General features: G+C 47.5%; 1 protein-coding gene across 4 annotated transcripts; it reads right to left on the bottom strand.

The window, feature by feature from the left end:
* Positions 1–6,094: 6,094 nt before the first annotated feature.
* On the bottom strand, positions 6,095–13,093 carry BMP4 (bone morphogenetic protein 4). Of its 4 annotated transcripts, none has more exons than XM_060142437.1 (4): positions 12,876–13,093; positions 9,632–9,752; positions 8,191–8,567; positions 6,095–7,213 (listed from the first exon to the last, which is right to left on the bottom strand). In XM_060142437.1, the coding sequence occupies exons 2-4, from the start codon at positions 9,658–9,660 to the stop codon at positions 6,357–6,359; spliced, it is 1,263 nt and encodes a 420-aa protein (XP_059998420.1). In that variant the 5' UTR covers positions 9,661–9,752; positions 12,876–13,093; the 3' UTR covers positions 6,095–6,356. The 4 variants fall into 4 exon arrangements, with proteins under 4 accessions (XP_059998420.1, XP_059998438.1, XP_059998422.1 ...); XM_060142455.1 differs by having other exon boundaries at positions 8,191–8,514; positions 9,628–9,752; positions 12,876–13,000; XM_060142439.1 differs by lacking the exon at positions 12,876–13,093 and adding an exon at positions 10,753–10,773.
* Between the last annotated feature and the right edge of the window lie 14,762 nt (positions 13,094–27,855).

Genomic DNA, 27,855 nt, shown 5'->3' with positions numbered 1-27,855 from the left:
TTAGCAGATCTGTCCTCTCAACAGCTATACGCTAAATCCTGCACCCCTTCAATCCGGAAAAGCTGGTCAATCTCAAGATAGATAACGAACAAAATAGCCTGAAGTTTTGGAGTTTAGGGGAGGAGAAAGGTTGATCAAACCCACTTATCACACTCCTGAGTTTTGAAAGACAGTGGGAAAAGTGGCTCTCCTTGTTAGGGGTGCCCACCCCCTCCTTTCCAGCCGAAGGGAATGCTTTGCTATGCAAATAATGAGTCTGATCTCAGAGGAAGTGAAGGACCCAGGATAGTAAAGAAACTCACCTTTTGGAGGTAAACTAACTCTTTTAAGGTACCATTGAACAAATTACTTCTCCATGCTCTGAAAGTTCTTAGTGCCCTAAAACCCCCAAATCACCTGAGATTGGTTTGCTCTGTTGAGGGTCAGGCCTCATAAAGAGTGAGTCCCACGGGGAAAACATCTTTTGTCTGTCCTAGTTAAGGTACATTAAAGAAGCATGTGGAAATCACTCAGCAACTGGACATTTGTGTTTGACCCCAACCAACTGGAAGCTGAAGGCTGCAAGTGTCAAGGTCGGTTCCAAGACTAGTAACCCAACTGAATTAGGTTTCAATTTGAGACTTACTCTGTTTAGATAATTCTGCTTCCCTTTCCCATCACCTTCAGTTCCCGAGAAAGCTGGTGCAAGAAGTCAGGGCAAGAAAATGAGGGACACACACTGAGTCCAGTAAGAAATTGTTCAACCAGTGGTTTCAGAGACCTTTAGTATGTCTCTTCTTCTCTGGGTCTTGAAAGAACATATGCCCAAGATGACTAAATCAGGTGGATACAAGTCCTGCAGTATAAAATTTTCTGAGCCCCAGATGTCAGGTAACCCACTTTTCAGGATACTTAAAACATACAAGGAGCATTCTGTTTAGTACTTTAGCACAACATTTAAGTTGAGCCTTAAGAAGTCGGTAAGAACCTTAATGAAATTTGGAAGTGATGCCCATAGCTCTGCTATTATAACTAGGCTGCATAAAATTACCCAAGGATGACTAAGTTTTATACCCAGCCTGCTTTCACAAAGGTGATCTGCATTAGCATATATGTAGACCATACATTTGAGACATTAAATGTTAAGGTTATAATATTTATCTGAAATTAAGAAAAATGGAAAACAAAATAAAAGCTTTATGAAAATTTGTAAGTATATGAGCAAAGAATGAAAAAGAACATAGAAAAACATGTATAGTTTTAAGATGATGAGGTTATAAGTAAATTTGCTATCTCATAAAAAATTTTTAAACTTCATTTTAATAAAAACTAGAAACAATAGAGGAGGAAAGAGATAGTTGCATCTAAGCAACTGGAATGAGATATTACAATTGCACATTAAATACTTGAGTCTGAACTTTCTGGAGGTGAAGTTAAGTCTGGGTTAGACAGCTCTCACTGACCAATTTAAGAAGGTTGATAAGTAAGTTCTCAAAAGATACACCTTTTTCTACTTTGTAATCCTAGGTGAATTCAAGGGACAATGGGTACAGCCTTAACTATACTTGTTGTTATCCTAGAAAAAGAGCACTTCATTGTTTTTCACAATAATCTATAGAAGACTAAAGTAAATTGAATTCACTTAGAAATTCTTTCTCTCCTTCTCTCTCTCTCTCTCTCATAATGTGCATGTCTTTGGGCTCTTCCCCTGGGTCCTACCTCAATAATAAACTGCTTTGAAAACAAAATGACAAGGATTAAAAAATTAGCATGAAGCTTGAGATGAACATAGTTACACGTTATCTCAACTGAATCATGGACAACTCTGCACAGGATTCAGTCAGTTGCTGACACCAGAGGGACAGAGAAACAATTTCAGGAGTAAATGATAGAGTCCAATATTTTAATCTTAATCAGTGTGCTTTGGATCCTTTAGAAAATCATCTGCTGGCCAGGCCTTCAGTTACTAAAACTAAAACTATTGCTAAAGTAATGACAATGAAACTACGCAAACTAGAATCTACTTGCACCTTGGCTTGGGGGTTCAAGGATTTAGGCTGGGGGTCCTTGTTTTGAACTACGTAACAGCATTTATATTCAGGGTTTTTAGAGAATATTTTGAAAAGAAAGAAAAGGCAGAAACAATTGGAACTTGCTTCAGTTAATTCCTTAAGTAAGGTGACTTATGAATGGTAATTTCAAATGACTTCCTCAGTGAGAAAATATTCTAATTCCTTTTTCTAGGATTGACTAAATGTTACACACCTTGAATTTTTTATCCTTCAAAATTTCCTGTGGCTTTTAAAAAATATTAGAGCAATCAAAAATTTTTCCTAAAAACAAGCCACTTTTCTTCATGAGTGACTACTTCAGTTTTGACCCGTTTATTTATTCTGCCACTATGTGCTGAAAGCATAGGGAAATGGGACCCTTGCAATACCACCCAGGCCCCATTGCTAACCACTCAACCTACTTCCAGTTAAGTTTTCAAAATTGTGCTAGTCTGTGTCAGATGGTTCACCCAAGTAATTCTGCATCATTTCTAATTTGACAGTCCACCAATTATCCTAAATTCCTCTAGGTAATGCTAACAACCTTCTGATTCTCAGGTAATGTAAGGTCACCAGGGTTGTTTTTGCGTTATTCTTTTCATCTTAAAAAGAGAGTGTGTATATGTTATATAATTTGCTCTGAGTTGAAGCAAAAGTGTCATTAAGGACAAACAGTTTGGAGACATGGGCCTGAAGCTTTATTCTCCTAGATTCCCCTTGTAACAGTAACACCATGCTGGGCTCCGGTCTTTGAGTGGCGGGTGACAGTAGCAGCACTGTGACTCCACTGGTCCAGAGGCCCAGAGGAGGTCAGCTGAGGTGATGTCAGGTATTACGGGCTTGGCATCTCATTTCTGAAAGAAATCAGCCAACTCCACTCATGCACCCCCTAGGCCTCCTCTATTCCCCTCCCTCTCCCAACAGTTGGGGCAGGCACGGTGGCAGTTCAGCCGGAGCCCCACTGGGCTCTGTGTCCTAAGGAGGCTCAGAGAACAGCTGGTGAGCCCTGTCTGCACGTCCGCCCTCAGCTCTGCTCCCGTCCCGCCCACACCCCGTTCAGTCCCTCCAAGATGCGAGCCCACGGTGAGCTCCCCAATTCCTGCTCTCCACCCCCAAGGAAAACCCCCCAAGATCTCGACCCCTCTTACACGCGTCCACCCAGGTGAGCTTTCTCCCCGGACTCCACAGCCCTGCGCGGCCGCTTGACCCGTTTCACAGGAACCGTGCGGACCTGCCTTAGGACACGCGTGCGATACTCGGATCCGGCTTCCCCTGAGCACCGGGTCCCCCTGCGATCTGGCGGGGGAGCCCTCGGTGCAGCTCCGCGCAGCCTCCAGGTGAGCATTCTGGTCCCCGACAGGGAGGACGCCCCCTGGCGCCCCCGCGGCAGCCGGGCCGAGAGCTCCGGGAGCAGGCGGGGGCGGAGCCTCTCCGCGAACCTTGACGTCCGGCCAAGGCCGGGTGATCGTCGGGGGCTGCCAGCTCCGCTGCTGCCCTGAGCCCTCTCAGTGTGGCGCTGCCCGGCGGCAAGGGGGTGGTGGAATGAAGCACGGTCAAGACAGAAAACAAAGTCAGCAGGTCACCTGGCAGGTTCAGAGTGAATTATGCAACGAAAGTCGGGGAATGTGTGATGCGTTCCGGGGCCACAGACCGCCCCCCCGCCCCGTAGCTTTTTTTTCTTAAGCTCCTAGGAAGCCGGTTCCAGTTTAAGGGTTGGGCAGGGATTGACTGAGCAGCTCCTCTGATGTGGTTACGACTCTGTTGAATTCCTCAAGAGTGATTCTCCCTCCCCATCTTTCTTTAAGTAATGGGAACATTACTCTGGGCAAAAAAAAACAAAAACAAAAACAAAAAACCCACACTGGGATGGGGGCAGACTTGATCCAAAAGCAACGACAAGAATCACCCTACAACTTGCATAAGGTGCTCAGTCGAGCATTAGTCCAAAATCTAAAATACTGAAACCTAAATTAGACCATCCCATACATTCAATTCCTTATCTTCCCGAACCTCAGGACTGTGCCTTCAAACAGAATTCAAAGAGTTAAATCTGGCCATAGCTCGTTGTTTTTCATGCTAACATTTGTGGCATTAGGACTATTTTGTTAACTAGGTATATGCAATTCACAGAATTTCACGGTAAATTCCCCAGACCAAATATTTGCCTGAACAAATAAACAACATTATCCATTCCTGAAAATAAGCCAGTGGTGGGGGGGGAGGTTCGGGGGAGGGTGGTTGCTAGAAAGCGACCTGAGCCAGGCAGCCACTGGGCTCAGGATTTGCCCTCGGATGATTTGTCCAAGTGCTAGAGATCTGCGGGTTCCTCTTCAATGACACGGACATTTCAGAAAGTTGCTGGAAATCGGGCAAAACAAAACGAGGCTGCCTGAGGGGAACCCTTAATGGGCTTCCCCTAAATGATTTATTCGACCTCCTTACCATTAATCAAAGGGGCAACGACCTGGGGGGCTAGGGGAGGGGGGAAGTAACCCTCTTTGCAGGGAGTTTTGGAGGAACTGTGGAGTCTTGCTGCCTTTGCCTGGGGCTCTGATCTCCTCTCTCCACCTGTGCTCTCCAGGGAGCTGGGGCTTTGGCAACTGCTCCACTTCTATTTTTATTGGTTTCCACTAAGCTGCTCCTTTCAGAGGATTGTAGGACTTCAGCAATTAAAAACAAAAATGAGTCCTGCTTCACCCACCCCACCCCCAAGAGCACATGGAAGAGTGTGTGTACATGAATGCGGGGGCACACTCAGCACCACAATGGCCACCACCACTGCCACTCACCCCTACCTCCTCGTGAAAAGAATGCACTTCTAACAGCTCATCCCACAGACCACACGAAGACACTGCTTTTGCCCCAAACCCAGCCAAGCCCATGCAGAAGAAAAGCACACACAAGAAATGAGCCCACACAAGCTAAACTTCAGGGTGTCATTTACTTGCTGGTGGCAAAAAAAAGCAAAGGTCTCTCCTCTGGTCCTCTGAGCCCCTATATCCGTGTCCTTCCAGAAACCCATTTCTCTGCCTCACTGGCAGCCCTGAACTGAGGGAGACTGCTCAAGCACATTAGCATTTTCTATTTTGTTTGGTCAAAAACTGAGCTTTGTCCTTGGAGAAACCCTGGCTCAGAACATCACATCCACCAGGTGTATCACTTTCTGCTCAGCTCCAGGGAAGGGGGGAGGAATGGCACAGAGATGCAAGGAGAGTTGGCATTTGACTCGAGAGACTCTATACAGTGGGATGCTTTCACAGTGCCCACTTGGAAATTCTGACCCTTCAGTATCTGACCTCATTCCCACCCCCCAACCCAGCTCAATCTCTTGGAATTTTGAATTCAATGAAAGCCTTCACCTGGGGAATAGGAGACAAGGTGGGAAAAGTCCAGAAACACTGGAGAATTTCTACCATGTGGTATATCAAAATAGTGGTCACCAAACTTTTTGAAAGTAAGGCAGATTATTTATTTTATTGGATAAAACCCACTTCTCAAAAAAAAAAAACCTCAAAAAACTCCTGCTTAAAACACACATACACACGTTAATATGTGAGTGTGCAAATTAGTTTTGGTTTGAAAATACAACATTGGTGCCTGTAATAACCGGAGATGCCCTGGGTATCATAAAAGCAGAGGTGGGAAGCATTTCCCTAGAGTTGAGACTCTTACCCATCACACTTTGCTGGGACACACCTCTAACAGGTGAGCGAAAACAGAGGATGTACAAAGAGCCCCAAACTGAGTCTTTAATCTGGCCTACTCCTTTCATCCCACTGTTTCTCCAAGGCATGTGTCATCCAGATGGGAGAGGATGCCGCGTCCTTGTCCTTGTTAACATTAAATAGAAATGGAAAACAATTCATCCTGGCAATTACCATCCTCCACCATCAGTTTACTTCCTGTCTTTCCAACTTAACCACCTCCAGTTACCACACTCTGACTTCCACAGTGCCCCCAGCCCCACCTTAACAGAAAAAAATCTCATCCAAAAGAGATGGGGCGAAGGGAGAGAAAGGATTTAAGAGAAAAAGAACATAGTTTACCTTTAAAATAATGACTCATTTTATTTTTTCTTTTAATACGTAGTTATAAATATATTTTGTCAAAATATATGATCAATATGGTCAAAACATTTGCACATAAAGTCATAAATAAGGTCAAGGTGAATGTTTAGATTTTTTTTTCCTTTCTTTTTTTTTTTTTTTAAGATAAAAGTCCAGCTATAAGGAAGCAGTCTGTGTAGTGTGTGGGTGAGTAGTGGATGGAACGTGTGTGTGTGTGTGTGTGTGTGTGTGTATGTGTGTCCCCAAGGAAGGCCTGATCTCAGCGGCACCCACAGCCCTCTACTACCATCTCCTGATAATTTTTCAGTACCACCTTGTCATACTCATCCAAGTACAGCATGGAGATGGCGCTCAGTTCGGTGGGAACACAACAGGCTTTGGGGATACTGGAATTGACAGAGTTGACCAGGGTCTGCACAATGGCATGGTTGGTTGAGTTGAGGTGGTCGGCCAGTGGAAAGGGGCAGTCTCCATGGCAGTAGAAGGCCTGGTAGCCTGGTGGGGCCACAATCCAGTCATTCCAGCCCACATCGCTGAAGTCCACATAGAGCGAGTGGCGCCGGCAGTTCTTATTCTTCTTCCGGGCCCTCTGTGGGTGATGCTTGGGGCTACGCTTGGCCCTCCGGCGTCGGGTCAAGGCATGTCCCCGGCCATCATGGCCAAAGGTGACCAGCAGAGGCCGGAGCTGGGCCCAATCCCCACTCCCTTGAGGTAACGATCGGCTAATCCTGACATGCTGGCCCTGGCGGGTCCGTGTCTGATGGAGGTGGGTCACCTCAATGGCCAGCCCATAATTGGGCTGCTTCTCCCGGGTCCAGCGAAGGACTGCAGGGCTCACATCAAAAGTTTCCCACCGTGTCACATTGTGGTGGACCAGTCTCGTGTCCAGTAGTCGTGTGATGAGGTGCCCGGGCACCACTTCTGCCGGGGGCTTCATAACCTCATAAATGTTTATACGATGAAAGCCCTGCTCCCAGTCAGGGCCCTGGTCCACCTGCTCCCGGAAGAGTCGAAGCTCTGCAGACGAGATCACCTCGTTCTCTGGGATGCTGCTGAGGTTAAAGAGGAAACGAAAAGCAGAGTTTTCGCTGGTCCCTGGGATGTTCTCCAGATGTTCTAGGCACAGTCAGGGAGGAAAAGAAAAAGGGGGAAAAAAAAAAAAGCACATGAGCTATTTCAGAGGCTGAAAAATCAAGAAATAGCTAAGAGTCGGATGATGAGTGATGAACTCTGCTTATATAGTGGAAGCCTATTTGGGGGAAACAAGCATACCGTTTAATCTGAAGGAGCAGATAAATGGCGCAGCTAGCAAACCAGCGAAGCCTAGCTAGCATTCAGCAAGCACCAAAGACAGAATCTCCCAATCTCCTTTATACGTCTAATAATTTCCATGTGTTAACTCCTTACTCCACCACCATCAGACTTCCCTTTTAAAGCCCTCTTGGCTTTGTGTACACAGTTTGCTTTACAAGTGGTTGTAAAGAAAAAGAGGGGCCAACAGAGCAGAGGCAGGAGGGAACATGCACACAACCACCTTCTGCCTCTTCCACTTTCGAGTATGTTACCAAACATTTCCCCAGCGATCTTGGAAGCACAGAGCATGCCTTGTTGATCATGTTACAGAGAGGAAAATAAATTCCAACACAGTAATGATGCTGGTGGATTAATAACTCAGATTTACTTTGGAAAAGAAACATCCGCTAGGAAACATTCAGATCGGATTACAAGGCCCCTATTGAATAAACCTGACAAACACACAGCTGTAATATTAAATTCAGTAGGTGCTTTGAAAAACAGAAAAAAAAAAAGTCAGAAACCCTGGCATAAAAGGCTTTGATATAGCAAAAACACACGGCCGGGGCTAGCCCACGTCTGAGTGGTGTCATTCCCCTTCTCCCCAACCCCTCCCTTCTGTCTCCAAAAAATAAATTCAGCCACAACTCTGAAAACTCCAGAAAGCAAGCAGCTCTGTCCCCCAGCCTCCTGGATCTGGGGCTCTGAGGTAACCGGAACCCCTCTCCCCTGGAGCTTCCACTGTCCCACCAGGCAGCCCTACCGGCCCTCCCCAGCCCAGACTCGGGGCAGGGACTGACCTTCGTGGTGGAAGCTCCTCACGGTGTTGGCGCGACTGGCGGGGCGCTCGGGATACTCCAGACCGATGCTGTGGATCTGCTCCCCCTCCTCCTCCCCAGACTGAAGCCGGTAAAGATCCCGCATGTAATCCGGGACGACCGTGCTCTTGCTAGGCTGCGGGCGGCGGCGCAGCCCGAACATCTGCAGAAGTGTGGCCTCGAAGTCCCGAAGGAGCTCATGACTCTGCCCTGAGCGGCGTCCTCCCGCGTGGCCCTGAATCTCGGCGACTTTTTTCTTCCCCGTCTCAGGTATCAAACTAGCATGGCTCGCGCCTCCTAGCAGGACTTGGCATAATAAAACGACCATCAGCATTCGGTTACCAGGAATCATGGTGTCTCTGGGGAGGGGGAGGAGGTGGAAGGTTAAAGAATAAATAAACACCGATAACTAGAGAGAAATAGAGATGTCTCTGCATACGCACATAGGGCTAGAGCTAGAGGGTCAAGATGTAAAACAGGTCAGAAAGATCAAGTTTGTGTCTTCGCCCTCACACACACCCCTCACCACCAGCTGCAGCCATGCACGGCCTGAAAGTAGGAATTGCCCTGTAATTACTTGGTCTAACTTGTTTACAGTCAAATAACCCCAAATCAGATAGCCTCCATCCTGTTAATCTTTTTTTGTCCCAACTGCTATCTGAGCCATGATCTCAGCTTGGCTTCTTCAAGGATAAACAGTTAACATTGAGAAGGTAAAGAAGGGTGGGGGAGGGAGAATTAAAATGCCATCGCTCTCCTCTCCACTTCAGACCTTCAGCCTCTCTCCCCCTCTCCCTCCACCCCCCTTCTTCCTCCGCCCTCCGAGCCAGAGCCCGACTTCCACCACTTCCAGCTGGTTCGGAGCAGGAGGGAGGGAAAGCAGAGAAGCAGGAGCAGGGTGAAGACACGGGGGAGGCAGGGTCTGGGGGCGGACCGAATGGCTGGAGGGTTTATTTTACTGTGGCTGATGAGTTTGAAATGCCCAGCAAGAAGCATCTGATCGCGCCCTCTCGCTCACTCCCGGGGAAGGGTGTGTGGGAGGGGATGAGTCCGAGAGCGACCTCTGTGAGTTTTGACAAGCAGCTAGGAACTCGCCACAGGGGCACTGGGTGCTCTCCAGTTATGTGGGGAGGGGGGCCCTTAGCCACCCCCCCGGCTGAGGACCTTCCATCTGTTTAGCCCCCTCTCGCTTCCCTTTCTTGCAACGCACGGATCAGAGAGAGCGAGTGGGAGCAAGGAGCACTTTAAATAGAACCGGTGGGCTCGGAGCGCAGTGGCTGCCCGGCCTAGAAGAAAGCGACAGCGCTGCCAGAAAGCAGAGTGTGGAAGGAAGGTCCGACGGGAGGGACACAAGGCGAGCACGGGTGGGGAGGGCAGAGTGAATTCCCGGGAGGAGGGAAGGAAGAGGTGTCTACTCACTGACAGAAAACAAGGCATATAATAACAGTCCATGATTCTTGACAGCCAATCTTGAACAAACTTGCGGGAAATGCTCAGAGGAGCTGCGGCAGTGCGTTGCTCTGGATGGCACTACGGAATGGCTCCTAAAATGAATATTTGAATATAATGAGACTCTGGCGCAGACAGACTCTGTTTTTCTTCCAGCCCCTAGGCGTCACGTGAACGCAGAGGCCCCGCCCCACGCACGGAGGAGCCCGCCCTCCCCGAGGCGGGCTGTGAAAGGGCCCGCGCGCCCGCCCCCGTCTCCCCACCCCCCAATCCCCGCCCGCCCGCGGCCCCGCCCCCTCCTGGAGAGGCCAGCCTCCGCGCCAGCAGCCCCAAACCTCAAGCGGTCCGGGAGGAGCTCCGGGTGGCGTTCTGCGGAGCCCTCGGCCGGTCCCCGGGTGCACCGCGCGGAGGACGTGGTCCTCGCCTCTACCTGTAGCCTTCGGTGCGTCGGGCTGGGCCCTCGCGCCAGCGGCCTGAAGCCGAGGATCTGGGGGGCACCGTAAGGGCTGCGCCTTTCAGCCCGAACCCAGCTCAAGTGGGGCCGGGATTGGGGGCAGCGGAGTCTCAGCCGCTGAAAGCCACCACCGAGAGTCATTTAAAAAGGAAAGTGCTGAGGGACACACAGACACACGCGCCGCGCGCACCCCACTTCCTCCCCAGGGTCTCCGAGAGGCCAAATATTGCTCCCCGTGACAGCTAGTCACCCCCTGGCGAACGCTTGCGAATGTTCAGAAGAAGTGGGCAGCCGCTTTAGCTCCCAGCCAAAAGCGGCGGACCCTGTCACGCGGGGCCGGGGCGGGAGACGTTTAGGCGGTAATCGGTGTGGGAAAGTGGTGAGGGAGCCGCCGCTAGGCTCTTTCCTTCGGTTCCTTTACGGAGAGAAACTCCGCACCTCGGCGATCCCTGCCAAGCAAAGCAAATATCCGAAGAAAGTGGTCGGTGGGCCATTAAAGGCAGAGGGGCGGACGCCGAAGCGCAAAGCTCAGGGCAGACGCGAAAAGAAGCGTCTCCTCAGAAAGGGCGCATCGCATTTTTCAGGTCTCAGTGTAGCGGAGGTTTTACAACTCCCGACCCGGCGCAGAAAGGAAATCCCACCACATTCCCAGGAGTCGAGAAAACCGTGAACAGCTTTCGGCCTGCGCTCGACCTCTGCGTCTGCGTCTCTCTCTTTCTCTCTCTTCCCAGCTTGTCTTTTTTAAACTACTACTCCTCCCCCGCCACTTCCTCCCCCACCCCCTTCCTCCTTTGCACCAGCTGCAGAGTCGCAGCAAATATTTCTTCAAGAATTTTACCAGCCCACAGCTCAAGGAATTACTGGGATGTCCTAACCGAAGATGCTGCACGCGTGGGTCGCTCAGCACGGGGGCCTTTTCAAAAACCTGACCCACGCAACTCTGAGTCAGCCCGGCCTGCCCCGGGGTCCCGAGTCCCACGACTCCCGCTGCAAAGCGCACGGCACCCGGCCGCCCTTTCCTGATGCTGTTCCCAGTTCCTGCCTTGGGTCGCTTCAGAGCTCGAGGGCTCAGGCTGCCGACCTCACTCTCCCCCACAAACTTGGCTTTCTTCTTGAGGGCACTCTCGGGAAGGCTTGGAGGAAGAGTTGTAAAGGACTCCTCTTTTAAAGCGCTTAACCCTCCCTCCGGCCGCGGCTGCCCGGCGCCGCCCGACAGCGCGCTAGCCGGGGTGTGGAGGCCGCGGGCGTCCCTGCGCGACGGTCCACGCCCGGCGAGAGCCGCGCCGCTTTTTGAGCGGCTTTAGGTTTTCCCGCTCCCGCGGCACCGCTGGGGCTGACTGCGAAAGGGTTGGGAAGAGCAAAGAGTTTTATTGAGACGCCCAGCACCTTCAAGATGCCCCGTGGGAGGAGCTCCAGAAATGGGAAAAGCACACGGAGAAGGGTCGGTCCCCGCGGGCGAAGGGACAGCGGAAGGCGCGGGCGCCCGCAGTCCGCCGACAATCCTCTGGCCCTAGGAATCTCCCAGGGTGCGGCGGGAGCGCGCGCTGCGCTAAAACCCAGAGGCCGGGGGAAGAGCGGGTTGTGTTTCAACTTCGGATTCATAAGGATTCATCTCTAATCACATTTTTCTCCCCCAGTTTTCTTAATTAAAAAGATAAAAGCCGAAAAGCACTTTCGTCTCCAGAACTCTTTCTTGAGGGGCGGGGATGCAACTCGTCCTTTACTTCCTTGCCCGAGTTTTCGCCCAACGCCAAAGTTTGTTCAGAGGTGGCCTCAGTTTACCAAGTCAATGTCTGGGGGTTTTAACGTCTCACAAAGCCTTCAGCCCACAAAACGCGATCCTCACAAACCGCTATCCTCACAAACCACTCACCAAATGGTGCCCGGGAAGCCTCTAAGGTCGCGGGCGCAGCTCCCGCGGTGAGGGAGGGGTCCACAGGGACCCGCGAATCCCGGGACACTTTCCCGTCGGCTCTGAGCCGGGAGGGCCAGTAAGAGCCACGCGTCCGCCGTGCATCTCGCCAGCAACTCTCCAAAGGACACGACACCGCAGGAACCTGCGTTTCCGGGGCGGCTAGCATCCCGGACGTCGTCCCTACAGACCCTACACCGTGAAATGATAGAGGAGCAGCTCCTTGGATGCTGCAAGTCCACGAGAATAGCTCGTGCGGGAGGCGCGTTGGGCAGCAGCGGTTCGCCAGCTTTCAGGGGCATTCGCCGGCTGGGGGCCGGGTCGGGTGACACTCCCCTAGACGCAGCCCTCCCGCGGCGCGCACGCTCCAGAAACAGGAGAACCGCGCTCACCACCGCGGAACTAGCCCTGGTTAGGTGTTCTCTCTCCACCTCGACGCCCCTCAGTTCCCTCACTTTCTCCGGACCTCAGAGCCACCTCTCCCCTTTCTCTCCTGGCCCTTCCCGCCGGGAAATGCTAGTCCACGAGCGACGTGTTCGGCTCAAGACCCCACGGTCTTTCCCAACGACCTCCAACTAAAGGCTTCTCGTCTCCGCTCTTCTCCTGCCCCGAACCTACCAAACGTGGAAATCGCCTGGGGCCACCGGACGGAGAAAGTGGTCCGGGTAGAGGCAGTGGCATATATGGAAGTGACTTTCAGCGCAAGCATCCCTACCTCTAGCACCACCACCGGCGTGGGGGGGGGGAGGGATCACCTTTTGCCTCGACACAGCCAGAGCCCCCTACTTCTCCCCCCAAGGATGCACCTCAGCCTTCCCCCCCACCCGCCCCTCGCCAGGTAGCCTTGCTCACCATAGATCCCTGCAGTAGCAGGCTCGCAAGCAGCAGCTCCTGGGGACCTCTGAACAGCTGCAGTGAACCTGGGCGAGGGCTGAGGACTGGGACGCAGCAGGCTCGAGACGGCGTGGACGGGAATCCCATCAGGGAGAGAGGCGAGATACTCAGCCCTGATCTGCAGCGGCGTCGCAGGCTCCTGTCCCTCGGCTCTGATGCCAAACTCACCTAGTTTCCGGGCCGAGCTGCGCTCCCCTTTCCTCCCTCCCTCCCTCCTCCTCTGCCCTCCTGCATCTTCTTCCTCCTCTTTCCTTCTCTCTCTCTCTCTTTCTTTCCTTCCTCCTCCTCTTCCCCGGCAGCCCCTCCCTTCTTCCCTCCTCCCTCGCTCGCCTCCCTTTCTGGGATGGGAGCCCCGCCCACATCCTCCCATCCCGCCGCCGGGCCTCGCCTCGCCGGCCCTGGTCCCGGAAACCCGGGCAGCGCCCGAGTCAGCAGCTGCTGCCCAGGCTGGGACGCCGCTGCCTCCAGCTCCGGGAAGCGTTCGGGGCTCACCTGGTGACCACGTGCAGAGGTACTAGAATGCATGCATCGACTAGTCCCAGTACCTTCCAAAAATACCCAGGGTAGTCTGGGCTTCTCTGAGTTTAGAGTAGCTACTGCCCAAACCGATGATTAAAACACTGAGTAATCACCATTCACCCGAGTAATTAGAGATAATGAAACACCTCAAAAATCAGGTTATGGAGAAGGGAGCTGTTGGATGGGTTTAAAGGGAGGCCTTCCATAAACTGTTAAAGGATTTCCAAACGTTGAGAAACAGGCTGTGCTCAGAGCTGTGTGCTTAAAAGAGGTACCAGGTACCTCTTTGGCTATTGAGAGATGACTTTCCTTCCAAAGCATTTTTTAAAATGCTTCTTGTGGAAAGCCTTGGTGACGCTCAGAAAGTCAGCCCTAATAAACAGTCTACTTCCCCCTGCCCCTCCAGACCTCACCCTTTTGAGGACAGAGGAGGCTTGGAGACAGGCTGGGGCAACGTTTTTATAATTGGAAAAGTCTGTTTGTAACTCATAACTTCCAAGAACCAACAAGGCAGTTATTTTTGTTATTGTTGTTGTTGATTTTTGATGTTGATTTGTGGTGCACCTAGGAATCCTTAACATCAGCAAACTGACATTCTAAGAAGGTAACAACCACAGAAGCAACAACCTTTTTGGCCACAAGGACACAAGACAATATACCCTTTGGTCTGTTTTTAAAGGAAGAAAGAAGATGAGGAGTTGGGCCTTTCCTACAAGAAAGTGCTAGTAATCATATTAGCGGGGAGGGGGAATGTGTGGCTTTATAAACCTTCCCAAACAGACGGAGCAATGAGGAAGATATCAGCATCATCTCTCTGTTTTACAAACACCGAAAGGGAAGGACAGCCACGTTAAAGGGACTTGCCCAGAGCCCTGAAGTAAGTCACAGCCTCTGCTCTCGAGTCCTGAGCTACTTCAGCTGCAGGGCAGGGCTGAGGGTCACTGCCCTGAGCTCCAGGTAGCTGGGGGAATACCAAAGGATGGAGCATTTTCTGTGCTGGATTTCTTTCCCTGGGATAGATATTACACTTCACTGTCTCAAGCAGGGCATTTAAGTCTTTACTTAAAAAGGTACTGGTCCAAGGTAGCTCTTTTGTAAAAACTACCTTCACACACCTCCAATATTTATAAAACAGGAATTACTTCCTGTGTGGAACACAGGTTACGAAGGGTGGGAAGTGCTTGAGATCAGAGAAACAACTGTGAGAGCTGAGCCAAGGTCTCCTGCCATCTTTTCCAAGTTAGGCCTGTGAAGTCTTTTAGCCTAATAATACATCAAACAAGGGAGACAAGCTGAATGGCTTTGGGCAAGTCCTTTAATTCTCTAGGGTCTCAGTTTTCTCATCTGCATAATGAAAGAATTAGGCCAGATAATTTCCATGACCCTTTTCAATTTGAAAATGATTTAAATGTTTAATTGAAAGTTTATTATATTAAACATCAACCTTCTTTCATTTAAATCACTTCTGAGCCCACCTCCTCTAAGAACCTCTGATTAAGCAGGACAGGGCAGTACCACCACCCTTAAAGGATGACTGACAATATACCTCCAGCTTCCAACATAATCAAAATTACATTAACTATTAATAATAACACAAAATTAAAACTCCATTCAATCATTACCTAATGTCCATCCTAGGGCCCTAAGCAGTGTGCTCCTTCTGTAAGGAATAAGGACAGATTAAATGTTTACCAAGCCCCCTAAATCAATCACTACTGTTTTAATCATTAACAAAATGTGTTCCTTAATATTTAAACTCGAAAGCAACAGTGATATGCTGTGCTTAAAAGCAGGGCTTTATTTCATTTTGTAGCACCAGATAATAGGTTTTTTTTTCTTTTTTAAAACCCAAATGTTTTTGGATGATAGCTATTATCTCATTTTGCTGAAGCCCAGATACTAAAGTGGCCATTGGGCCACCCATGTGTCTATGAAACTCATAGTCTAGGAGTTTCTAATTAAGCCACCTGACATACCTGGTTGAGACCCTGATATGAATCTTTAGATGTGTGTTGAGAGAACTCAGCTTCAGCTCTCCTGGGACAGCTTTATTTCTAGCCCACATTTTAGGTGGGTGCAAACCATCATTATCAAATCCCTTTACTTCTCTTTTTGTTTTTTGTTTGTTTGTTTGTTTTTGTTGTTGTTGTTTTCCTTTCTCTCATGCCAAAGAACAAATCATTTGTTGGTTAAAGAGCTAAATCGATCCCAGCCTAGAGATGAGAGGTGGTGAGGGCAATCAATCCAGTCTTTTCACCATCTCAAGTTTACTTAGGAATCTTGATGTTTTTGTAGAATGTAATATGGATGGATCAAATGAAACTGTACCCTTAGAACATATAGATTAGGAGGAGAAATCCATCATCATTCAAGAGCAACTAGGGCTGCTCTGCTGCTACTGCTGCATAAAGGGCGTTCATTTGTTGGGCATTCCCTGGAGAGCATCAGGAAAGAGTAGTTGGACAGTGAGCCCTTAGAACAGCCTTTCTCAGTGTATGTTCTGGGGACCAAAAGCTTCAGAACAAGCCTGCAGGTGCTGATAAGAATGCAGACTACCTGGCCTGGCTGCCCGAGATCTGGATCCAGAAATCTACATATGTCACCAGGTTCCCTGATGATTCTGAGTACACTAAAGTTTGAGAACTACTGTTTTAAAAGTCATTTCCCTTATATTTTCAGTGCTGATACCACTGAAAGGCTGACACCTAGACATTATTAAACAGGCAAGGAATATGCTTGGCTCGTGCTCTATAAACTCTTAAATGCGGTAATTATAGCATTACCACCTCCAAACACACCTGATAGGTTTTTGCAAGTGAAAAGATTTTTAATCCTATAGGTGTAGTAGTCCTTGCTTCAGGTCCTTGATTAAAAACCACATCAGGTCTTCAAACCTTCTTTGCCAATTGTCTGTTGAAGCTATGGAGGGGTACTTGGAAGAAACTCCCAGCATCATTGCTGACTTTTGAGAAGCAGTAAGACAGAAAAATTGGAATTATAAGGGATCTCTGAAGGCATTTGCTTTTCTCTTATTAATATTTACCATTTATCTCATATTTGCTGTCTAGCCCTCATGACAGCCCTCATAAAATTTCAGCTCTACAGATGAGAATCTGAAATTTAGAGAGGTTGTGTAAGTTGCTCAAGGTCATGGAGCCAGTAGGTGGTGGCCCCAAAATTCAGACCAGCTCAGTTTGTCTTCAGCTCCACATGCTGAGAGCTGGGCCTGCAGAGGGCTGGAAACCCATGGCCATAGTTTCTGACTAAACACGGCTTGCCCTGGAGGCTTTCCCAAGGCCAGGACACCAGCTGCAGCTCCATCCTTCTGTTACAGAGAATTTCAGGGTATCTTCCCGGTCCTTGGAAGACAGAACAAAATCAAGACCCATTAGCTTATCTCCTCCTGCTCTTATTACATAGCCCACCTTAGGGCAAGACTTATGTGACCTTCCCTGGGAAGAGGCTGTGATCTTCAGTAAGAGGCTGCTTCCCTCTGCTGGGTCTGTTTCCTCATTGTAAAATATGAGGATGGACCAGATTCCTCATAGGTCCTTCTCAGGCCCCAAGATCAAGAAACGATATACTGTCTATTCGTTAAAATCGTGGTCAAGTGGCTTAACCTCCAGAGTCTTGGTTTCCTCATTTACGATCTGAGAATAACAATTTCTAGTTCATAATGTTCTTATAAGCATTAAATGAGTTAATGTAATAAAATGGCAGGTACATAAGTGCTCAATAAATATTAGCTATTATTATTGTGCAAAGGTGGTGTTGAGTTTTATTTACAGTTAGTGATAAACTTTTTAAAGGAAAGGGCTATATCTCACATTGATTTTGTAACCATTGGTACTGCACATATCTCAGGCATTGACTGAATAAAGGCTGTTTACGTGAATCTGCATTCATTGAGTTAACATTCATTATGATTTATCGGTACAGATCTGACCCAGGAACACGTCTCTGCGAAGATAACTAATACCTGTCAAAGTAGACATTCATAACCACTAGGCGCAAGGAAATAATAGACCAGATGACAGAGCCAAAGCATCTTCCATCTCTGGTTTTGCTGGTCCCTAACACCTCTCACTTTTAACAATTTTTCTCTGTACCTCTTGCTAAAATGTAAACCCGTTTCCTTTTCTCTGCTCTGCAGAAGAAATATAAACCTGATTGCAAAGTTTTCCTTCTCCAAACACTTGAGACTGTTGTCAACCCTTGATATACCTCACTCAAAGATAAATAATATTGGCTTCTCATATTTTCTCATGAATAAAACAAAATGTACTACTACTTCAGTTCCTTATGCCTTACATTGTTCTCTTGCTACTTTCTGGGATATATATTTTTTTAATCCTTCAAAACAGACCAAAAATGGACAGAGAACTCTAACGAAGACTCCAGAGAGAACAGATGAAAAGACTGCTTTTATGTCTTAACACGTTTAACATGTGGATGGCAGACAGGGCATGGATATTGAAATTCCTCCCTTTGCAAAGAAGGGTTATGACAAAGAGGATGGGATTGGTACACGGTGGAGGATATTTGGCTTCTCCCTGTTTTAGGCTTCCTTTGTTAAAAAATGGTCCGCTGCACTCACCTGATTCTATGGCACGGATGCTGTTTGGAAACAAATTACTATGGAATGTAGCAAGAAGGTTACAACCTTGGAATGTCTTCATTCTCAGCGCACACATCCTTCTCTTTCTCTCCCTGTTGTGCATGAACAGTGTGACTTGGATAAAATGCAGTGTCGCTGTGGGGTGAGTTTTGGAGGCAGTAGCAGAGTCCTATTTGGACATCAGGCTGTACCAAATGAGTTGTTCCCCAACCAGATGTCACCTGGGCGCTACCATCTAACCGTCTCCCCTCACTTCATGCTAACAGCTGTCTATCTAGTCTTTTGCAAGGAAAGGTTTGTCCAAAGAGGTATGTGATCCAAGAAATTGTTATCATATAAATAACACTTGGATGTTTTTACAAATAGCTTAAGTATATCAAGGTCCTTGGGGAGGGGGGGTCCTCTTCAAGAATAAAAGTATATTATTTGGAATCCCCTCAGGGATTACACATAGATGTAACAAACACTTTAAAATGCTTGTCGACGTTCACTTTGTGAAAACTCATCAGGTTGTATACATGAGATTTGTGCAGTTTTCTATTCGTGTTGTATTTCAATAAGAGTTTACGAAAAATATTCTTTGGAAATGACTTTTTTACAGTTGTTTTCTTTGACTACCATTTGAAGCCTACCAGCAAGAGACAATGTTTCTAGGCACCTCAGATAACCAAGGGGTTGCACAGGGCAAAGCTAGAAGCACGATCTGTAGTCCCGGTGGCCAGAGCAGTGATGAAACAAACCCACCTATGGCTTCAGGGAATCCAGTCTGGGGCCTCCCAGAGAAAAGCAGCGGCACCAACCACCAACCGAGGCCTGGCCTCTGGGGACCAGTGCAACCCAAGGTAGAGGGCAAGGTGCTGCTGCCCCCGACATTTTTCTCAAGCGGAGGAGGGCAGGAACAACTGGGCCAGAAGAGAAGCTCCTGGAGGCATCTGCACCTTGTACAGCTCTTCCCCTCCTTGGCTGACAGGCTCGGACTGGGCATTGCAAAGCATCAGTCTCGGGGGTGGGGATGGGGATGGGGGGAGACAGGGACCCCAGATGCATATTTCATAGGATAAAAATGCACTAAGTCCAAAGGAGAGGTAACATCTTCAGAGAAAGAAATAGGGTCCGCCCCCAGCTTCTGGGAGCCCCCGGCTTGGGGGATCGGGCTGGGGACGGGAAAGTAGTAAGAGAAAATGGGGCTCCGAAGGAGCGCCTCTCTTGACCCCTCGCCAAAGCCGAGTCCCAGCTCAGACACAGAGAGACGTCTGAAGTGCCTGTGAGCGGGGTTGGGCCCTTTTCGGGCCCTTGCGTCCCCAGGGCCGGGCTCAGAGATGACACAAACTCAAATTCAAGGAGTCAGAGAAATCGGAGAAGGCTGTTGAGAGGGTGAACTGCGGGAAGGGACCGAGCCGCCTGTGCGGAGCAACGGGGAGCCCGGCTCTCACCTCCTGCTGCCGGAGCATGGGGTGCGGACGACGGCAGTGCCGAGTCAGCCCCGGCGCCTCTCCGCTCCTCTCCGGCCAGCTGCGGGCACCTAGCTCCGGATCCTCTTACCTCGCACACTCACAGGAGGCGCCGGCGTGGGCCGCCACCCTGAGGACCTCGACGCGCGTCCCAGGCTCGGGAGGTTGCGGGGTGCGCCGGCAGGGACGCCCCAGCAGGCGTCCTGGGGTGTCGGCCCAGCGAGGGTGGAGGCCACCCAGCTCCCCGCACCGCCCGGCCCGCGTTATTTTTAGCTCGGCGGCTACACCTTCCTACCTGCAAGAGCTCGCCCCGCTCTCAGACTCGTTTTGCAGGATTTGTGCCCCAGGTGGCTAATCTGACCCACACTTGAATAAACAGCGAAAGCGCGGGCCACGGGGTGAGCCGCCCGCAAGGAACCTCCATCCAGCGCGCGAGAGGCTCCCGAGACGACGTCGACGTCCCGAGACGTCGTCCCCCTTGTCTTGGAGAGTCTGGGCCATTCCTGCAGAAGGAGAGAGGGAGGAAAGAAGGGAAATGGGGAAGGAGGAGGGAAGGGAAGGAGGAAGGTAGGTAGGAAGGTAGGTCCTAAGCGCTGTTCCTGAGACAATTTTGCTCCTTCTGCCTGCAGTTCCCCGTGCGCCGGCCCCGCCCTTAGATTTGTTGGGGCACAGGGTACCTGAGTCCGGATTATACTCGCAAAAAATTAAATCTGGATAGTAAATGTTAAGCTAGCCGCCCTCTCCACTACCGGTTCCATCCTATAACAGGTTGTTCAAGCAGCAGAGTCTGGGTTTTCCCATCAGGTAAGGAAAAGAGTTTGTTTCCCCAGGTGCCTGGGCTCAAGGGATCTGCTGTTTCTACTTGCCAAGCCCAGCAGCGGTACCTGCAAATTTATGCAACACCGGGGAGGCGAGGTTTATAAGGTTAGGAAGAGGAGAAGCAAGGACCTGGCATGGAGAAGGCCAGCAGCAGGTGTGAGGTTGCTGGAAGGGGCTTCAGATCATCTTTGGTGGAGCAGTGGGTCATTGCCAAACAACCTAGGGGGCCCCCAGCCTTCCCTGAAGGAGTTAAAAATGAAACATAGCAAGGTAACTCTGGTATCCAGTACAAAGGGATGGTAGGCTGGCTTTTGAAGCCTTTGCCTCATAAGTCCGATTTTCATTCTGAATATTTTTGTTCCTCCTTTGCTTCCTACACATTAGGGTGTCAGTACAAGTAATGGGTAAGTATGTCTTCAGTTTGCACCAAAATGTTTGTGCCACTCCTGACTAGTTCTTTAGCTAGAACCTGAAGAGTTTGGATAGTCTGCTTTTATTTCCCCAGCTTTAGACAGAATCCAGGTGAAAAAAAAAAAGGAGGGGGGATAGAAACTGGAGGACTGAAAAACTAAGGGTCTTAAGGGGAATATAAACGCGAGTGCTGGCTTTCTTTGTTGTATTTAAATTAAATGCTAATCTCTGTAGAGATTCTTAAACCGGCTACGTGGCCTCATTAAGGATCTCTAGATGGATTTTAGAGGATCTGTGAAAACCACAAAATTGATGCATACAATTTTGGGGGTAAGTGTAAAAGTGCGTGTAAGGGAGGATAACTTTAGATAATGCCTCCAAGTTGCACACACACAAACCTTGACTCAGTGGTACATAGCTTTCACACCCAAGAGCAAAATGTTCTTAACTCTAACTTAGCAGAAATGTCTCTCCATTTAGAGCCAACACACACAGAGGAAAGGAGCCTGGCAGGAGAGCAGAAGTGCGACCCGGAACCCAGGTCCCTGCTCTGCCCCATGTTAGCTGGAGCCCACCTACCCACCTAAGACTCCCAAGATTCTTAATGTGTAGATCAAATCTGGAGTGTATGTGAAACTATTTTAATGCCTATGTGAAAACATATGGCTAGTGGCATTTATGAAAATAAAAGCTGCCATTCCCGCATGCTAGTTATAATTAGATGAATAATTATGTAAATATTTGCATATTATCTTCAACCATATACTTATAAGGAAAATCAACCTACTTTGGATTCTTGACCATCGTCAGGGACGTTCAAGTTTCATTATCTCATTTAATCCTTGAAACAATTTATGGTTTATATACTATAGTTATTCCCTTCCTATTCCCCCCACCCCCGCTTTTTTTTTTTTTTAACATTTGAAGAGAGGCATAGAGAGGCTAAGTAAACTGTTGAAGACTGCCCAGCTAACAAACACCAGATTTTAACTCCAGATGAGGTTCCTGATTTAGAGAGGGGATATTGGAAAAAGAGCAAAATTTGTTCAGATTTAGGTACATGTAATTCCTATGGTACTTGTGCATTCTGTGCAAAAGTGTAAGAGTTTGAAATAGAGCAGCCACACTTGGGATGTTCAGTCCTTGCATATACTCTTTGCTGGAAAACTGTCTTTAACCCATTCACTTCCTTTTCATTTCCTCCACAGTTCAGGTTCACTAGCATCTCAAAAGAAATTGATACACAGAGTTCCTCAGTGGCATCTATGCTTCAACTAATTAAGCAGCCTTAGAAGGGAAAGGACACCTCTGCCCTCCACTCCTGCATCCCTTCCAGTAACCCTTTGCAGTACGAACTATCATTTTTGTCAGCTAACATTTGCCAAAAAGGCAACCCCTCAAATGGTTAAATATCTCACTCAAGGTGAATCAGCAAGAACACAGCTTTTTTTTTTTTTTTTTTTGGTCTATACCATCAAGTCACTGAGCTGATGTGAACAAATAGATTCATTTTGCCGTCCCTGAGTTAATGGTACATTAAAAGAACCACCATGAGCTTTGGTCCACTTTCTTTTAAATACTTTCTTATGTCTTTAGCATTGGTATGTGGGTTTGTTCAACAGTTAATTCTTCTATTTTGTTTCTCTTTAGCATAAAATCCATAATGCCAAACTCTACACTACATAGTTTGTGGAAGCTCCAGAGAGCAGGCAGACATCTGTTCTTGATCTTTATGTTTTAATTACGGCTTGAGAACCAGTATCACAGAAAATGAGTTGCTGGAGGGCAAGGCCCAAAAGCAAAAATGAAAAAATATGGATCATAGTAGGTTCTTTGCTCAAAAAAATCATGAATTATGGTAAGTTTCTGTAAAGGACTCAGGTTGCTGGGCTGGAATAATAGATGAAAACATGGTCTTAGTAACATTTTGGTGCTTAAACAAGGGGGAACTGATGAAATGATTTTTAAAAGTTCAGTAGTAATTGTAGTCTGATTTTTTAAAAAACAGACTTAAATCAGACAAGCTGGTTTTAGATAGATAGATAGATAAAATGAGCCCATACTACATGTATGAACTTGGACACATGATTTGATTTTTAGAGGCCACCATTTCTTCATGATTATATGGGCTATATGATCTCTAAACTTTAGGTGTCAACAAGATTTTTGTGCAAAGGACCAGACCCAGCAAATACTTTAGGCTTTGTGGGCTACATACTGCCTCTGTCATTATTCTTCCTCTCCTTCCCCCTCCCCCCTCCTCCTGGACCACTACCCCCGCTTCTCCTCCCTTTCTTCTCTTCCTCCTCCTCCTTCTACAATTGTTTACAGATGTACAAACCATTTGTATTAGTTTGTTAGGGTTGCTGTAACAAAGTATCACAAACTCTGTGGCTTAAACAACAGAAATTTATTCTCTCACAGTTCTGGAGGCAAGAAGTCAAGGGATGAAGGTGTCAACAGGGTTGGTTCCTCCTGAGGGCTACGAGGGAATAACTATTCTATGCCTCTCTCCTAGCTGCTGGTGGGTCGCTGGCAATATTTGGCATCCCTTGGCTTACCAAAGCTTCACCCTGATCTTTGCCTTTATGTTCACATGGCTTTCTTCTGGTGTCTCTGCGTCCCAATTTCTCCTTTCCGTTGGGACACCAGCCATATTGGGTTAGGGGCCCACCCTACTCTAGTATGATCTTAACTAATTATATCTGCAATGACCCTATTTCCAAATAAGGTAACATTCTGACACTGAGGGTTAGGACCTCAACATATGAACGGGGAGGGGTGGCACACAATTCAGTTCCTAAGACCATTCTTAGCTCATAGACCATATAAAAATAGACCATAGTTTGTTGATCCCTTTAGTCAGGCCCCTGTTTGTTCTAAAATCCTATAATTCTCTGTTCTCCATGACTTTAGGTAACAAACCATCTCATGATATTCTTTCATTTAGCAAATTTTTATCGAGCATCTGTGTGTGCGAGGCCCTGTTCTTTTTCTTTTTTTTTTTTTTTTGCTGCGTGGCTTGCAGGATCTCAGTTCCTCAGCCAGGGATTGAACCCGGGCCACAGCAGTGAAAGCCCAGAATCCTAACCACTAGGCCACCAGGGAACTCCCCAGGCCCTGTTCTAGATTCTGGCACATAGCATTGAAAAACTAATAAGAATCCTTGTTTTCCCGGGTCTGATTGTCAAGTAGGAAATGCAGACCACTGACAAAATAAACACAAGCTATAGCATGTTAGATGGCAACAGGTACTAAGAATAACAACAATGTGGGACTAGAGGGATGGGATAGGGAGAGTGGGAGGGAGACACAAGAGGGAGGAGATATGGGGACTATGTATATGTATAACTGATTCACTTTGTTATAAAGCAGAAACTAACACACCATTGTAAAGCAATTATACTCCAATAAAGATGTTAAAAAAGTAAATAAATAATGTGGGAAAGAGAGATGGTGACAAGGTTGAACTTTAATCGGGTAATCATGGAACGGTTGATAGAAAAGGTAACATTTGAGCAGAGACCTGAAGGAGATGAGGGAGGCAGCAGATGGATATCTGGGGATACCACGTTTTGTCAAAAGGAAGAGCAGCGTAAACTCCAAGGTAGAAGCGGGTCTGGTTTGTGCCGGGAAATACCAAGGAGGCAAGTGTGCTCGAGTGTAGTGAGCTAGCCGGGGAAGACGTGGTTAGAGAAGTGAAGGGCTGAGAGCTTAGATGGTGATGGTCTTGCACCCAAAGTCAGAGCCAGTGTCTAGAGGGAGAGGAGGGAGGGTCTAGGCTGCACAAATTAAGGAGGTGCTCACTCTCAAGGTCCTGGAAGGGCAGGTAGGACCCCGAGAGTGAGTGCCTCCTTAAACTGTGTGCCCTCGGTGCCTCCCTCACCTAACCCTAGTTCCGGCCCTGGAAAGGGCTTTGCCTTTAATTACAAGTGAGTCAGGAAGGCTCTGGAGGGTTTTCAGCAGAGAAGCAGCATGATCAACCTTACAGTTTATCAGGATCACTCTGGCTGCTGTGTTTAGCGCAAGGATGACATAAAGCAGACCAATTGTCAGACTACTGAACTATCAATAATTTCCCGGGTAGAATGGTGAAAGGGTTCTTACCTGTTAACCTGCCGAAAGTTCTGCCACCCCAAACAGCTATCAGGCAAAGCCAGTGGACCTTGGGTCCTTTTCTTTTGGGTCTCACTTAACATTTTTTGGAGGTCACCTACATGCTAGACTAGATGTATGCGAAGTACTGGGATTCCTATGATGAACAAGAAATGGTCACTGCCTCAATCAATTGTTTTTTTCATTCTTTTCTTCATTCCCTCTTTCCTTAAAACATTTTGAAATTTAAAACAAAAACAAAAACCTTGCCTCAGAGCTTATCTTCTAGGGAATTCACACAACTTTATTGAGGTTTTCTGGTCCAGGCTCTCCATTTCCATTCCATTCAGAGTGGTATATGAATGGTCATGAGCATCAAGGAAGGACTTAGGAAATCAGCCACGATTTATTATGACTTCTCATGGGAATACTACATCTCCCTTTCAATCATAGGACCAGGAACTTCTAGGTCCAGAAGCTTTGAGGTCCTCACACTCAACTCTCTTCTTTTACAGAGGAGGAGACTGAGGCCCAGTGAGATCAACGTGCAGTTTACACACCTACTTAGTGGTAGAGTGGGGCAGGTCATATTTTTCAAAGTTGGCTGAAACAGTGTCTTCCATCCCACACGCTCTTGAATGTGACTTTGACACTCTTCCCACTGAGAGATGGGTGTCTGTATTCCCTCCCCTCGAATCTGGGCATATTAGTTTTCTACTGTTGCTGTAACAAAGTACCACAAACACCTTAATGGCTTAAAACAATACAAATCTATTATCTTACAGTTCTGGACATCAGAATTCCAAAATGGGTCTTACTAGGCTAAAATCAAGGTGTTGGTGAGGCTGCATTCCTTCTGAAGGCTCCAGGGGGGATTTGTTTCCTTGCCTTTTCCAGCTTCTAGAGGCTTCTGGCATTCCTTGGCTCCTGGCCAGCATCACTCTGTCGTCTGCTTCTGCAACACATTTCCTTCTCTGATTCTGACCCTTCTGCCTCCTTGTTTATAAGGACACTTGTGATTACACTGGGCTCACCCAGATAATCCAGGATAATCTCCCCATCTCAAGGTCCTTAATTTAATCACATCTGCAAAATCCCTTCTGCCAGGTAAGGTAACATAGTCACAGGTTTGGGGATGAGGACACGGACATCTTTAGGGGGTTATTATTCTGCCTGTCACACTGTGTAAGCTCATGACTGCGGCAGAATTGAGCCACCTGCCTTCCAAGACTAGGCCATGAAAGTAACATTGCTTCCAACTGACTGTCTTGGATCACTTGCTTTTAGAACCCAGTTGCCACTGTTATGCTGTAAGGTGGCCCAAACAAACCCAAGCAGAGAGGCTACATAGAAAGGCCATGTTGTATAGATGTTCTGGCTGGTAGCCAGCTGTGGTCTCAGCTGACCACTACCCATGTGAATGAAGAGACCTCCAGATGATTCCAGTCCCCAGCTGTTGCATTACCCCCAACTTTCAAGTCCTCCCAACTGAGGCCCCAGACATCACAGAGGAAAGATAAGTACCCACACTATGCCCTGTTCAAATTCCTGATCCACAGAAAATGTGAGAAATAATAAATGATTGTTGTTATCTTAAGTCATTAGGATGTGTTATGCAGCCATAGGTAACTCATACAAAGGCAGGTCTTCAGTTTCTCAGTCCCAGCACTTTTTCCATGCCAAGTATTACCTCTCAGTCAAGCAAGCAAACAAGTCAGCAAGAATCGTTTATTGAGCACCTATTAGGAGCAATGCTCTTTGGGAAATTTAAAGGCCTATAGAATTTGCTCTTCATCTTTAGAGAACACTCCCTAATCTGGTAGGAAAGATGTACAGAAAGTATCTGTCAGGAATGGGATTAGGAAGCTGGTGCATTAGTCATGGTAAGAGATGGTGAGATCCTGAACCCTGGGCTGAACACTGAAACAGGAGAGAAACTAGAGACAGGACTTTTCTGAGGGTTAGCTGACAAGAATTTCCAGGTGAGGGATATGCAGAAAGAAGAGGTAAGGAGGATTCTATGGTTCTAGCCATCAATGCAGATAGAAAATCTAGAGGGCAAGTCAGGTTTGAGGAGACTTTTTGGTACATAAATTCAGTATCTGGTCATCAGTGAGGCTATTCCATGTTCTTGAAAGCATTTTCACCATTAAATAATGCTTCCTTCGCAAAGATGGAGCATTTAGAGAACCAACAGGAGTCACCTTAAGAGGTACTACCATCTGTGCAAGGAGCTGGAATTCCTACCATTCATTACCATGAGCATATCTGGTCTTTAGTACCATTTGTCATGCAGGAAAATGCAGTTTTGCATAAACTTAGTGTATTTGTTCATCACAGTAAATTATAGAAGGGTAGGTGCAACAGGTGGTGTTGTCACCATTTTGCTACTAAGAAACATTCAGAATGGGGACGTGGCAGAGCCGTTCTCCTTCGCCATGTGTGCTACCTCTGTAACGGAGTTCCTCTGTCTGTCTTGGAAAGAGGCAAGCATTTTCCCTTTCATTCTCTAATAAGTTTCAAAGCATTTTCATGTGGTTCTCAGAGACAAAGCAAACAAGAATTTGCTACCATTTGCTACTTTCACAATGGGCTAGAAAGTTTGCATCTACATAATTATAAATGTAGTATTTGCTGCTCTATTTGGGAAACTCAGATTATGGCCAAGGAATGCTCTATTTTACCAGTGTCCATGACTACGCAAGCAATCCCTCAGTGATCTGACCAGCAGAAACTCTTCTAGGAATTCACTTCAGCCATAAACAGATGATTTCTACTTTTATTTTGTTCTTTGTGTGGGCAGAAGTGCTGTGCTATATGACTCTACTGGAGGTTGGAACAACTACACATGAAATATATTCAATTGGTTGAGAAGGAATTGAAAAACTTCAACTTTGTGGTCTCGGATGGGAAATACAGAAAAAATAGGTATAACAATGCTCCAATTTAGTTGTACTAAATAACATTTTTCCTGATTATGAAACTAATACAATTTCATTTTAAACATTTTAGGAAGCGTGTGAAA

This window comes from Lagenorhynchus albirostris, chromosome 1, assembly GCF_949774975.1.
Source record: "Lagenorhynchus albirostris chromosome 1, mLagAlb1.1, whole genome shotgun sequence".
NCBI classification, from domain to species: domain Eukaryota; kingdom Metazoa; phylum Chordata; class Mammalia; order Artiodactyla; family Delphinidae; genus Lagenorhynchus; species Lagenorhynchus albirostris.
The sequence above is the reverse complement of the archived record's forward strand: the minus strand, read 5'-3'. Positions and strand labels throughout refer to the sequence as shown.

What these genes read in the sequence shown, in the direction of transcription:
- BMP4 (XM_060142437.1), bottom strand. Translation starts at nt 9,660, where the DNA reads ATGGACTGTTATTATATGCCTTGTTTTCT. An exon ending in TATTATATGCCTTGTTTTCT is followed by an intron (nt 8,568 to 9,631) that starts GTCAGTGAGTAG and finishes CCCCCTCCCCAG; the next exon opens with AGACACCATGATTCCTGGTA. An exon ending in GAGGAGCTTCCACCACGAAG is followed by an intron (nt 7,214 to 8,190) that starts GTCAGTCCCTGC and finishes GACTGTGCCTAG; the next exon opens with AACATCTGGAGAACATCCCA.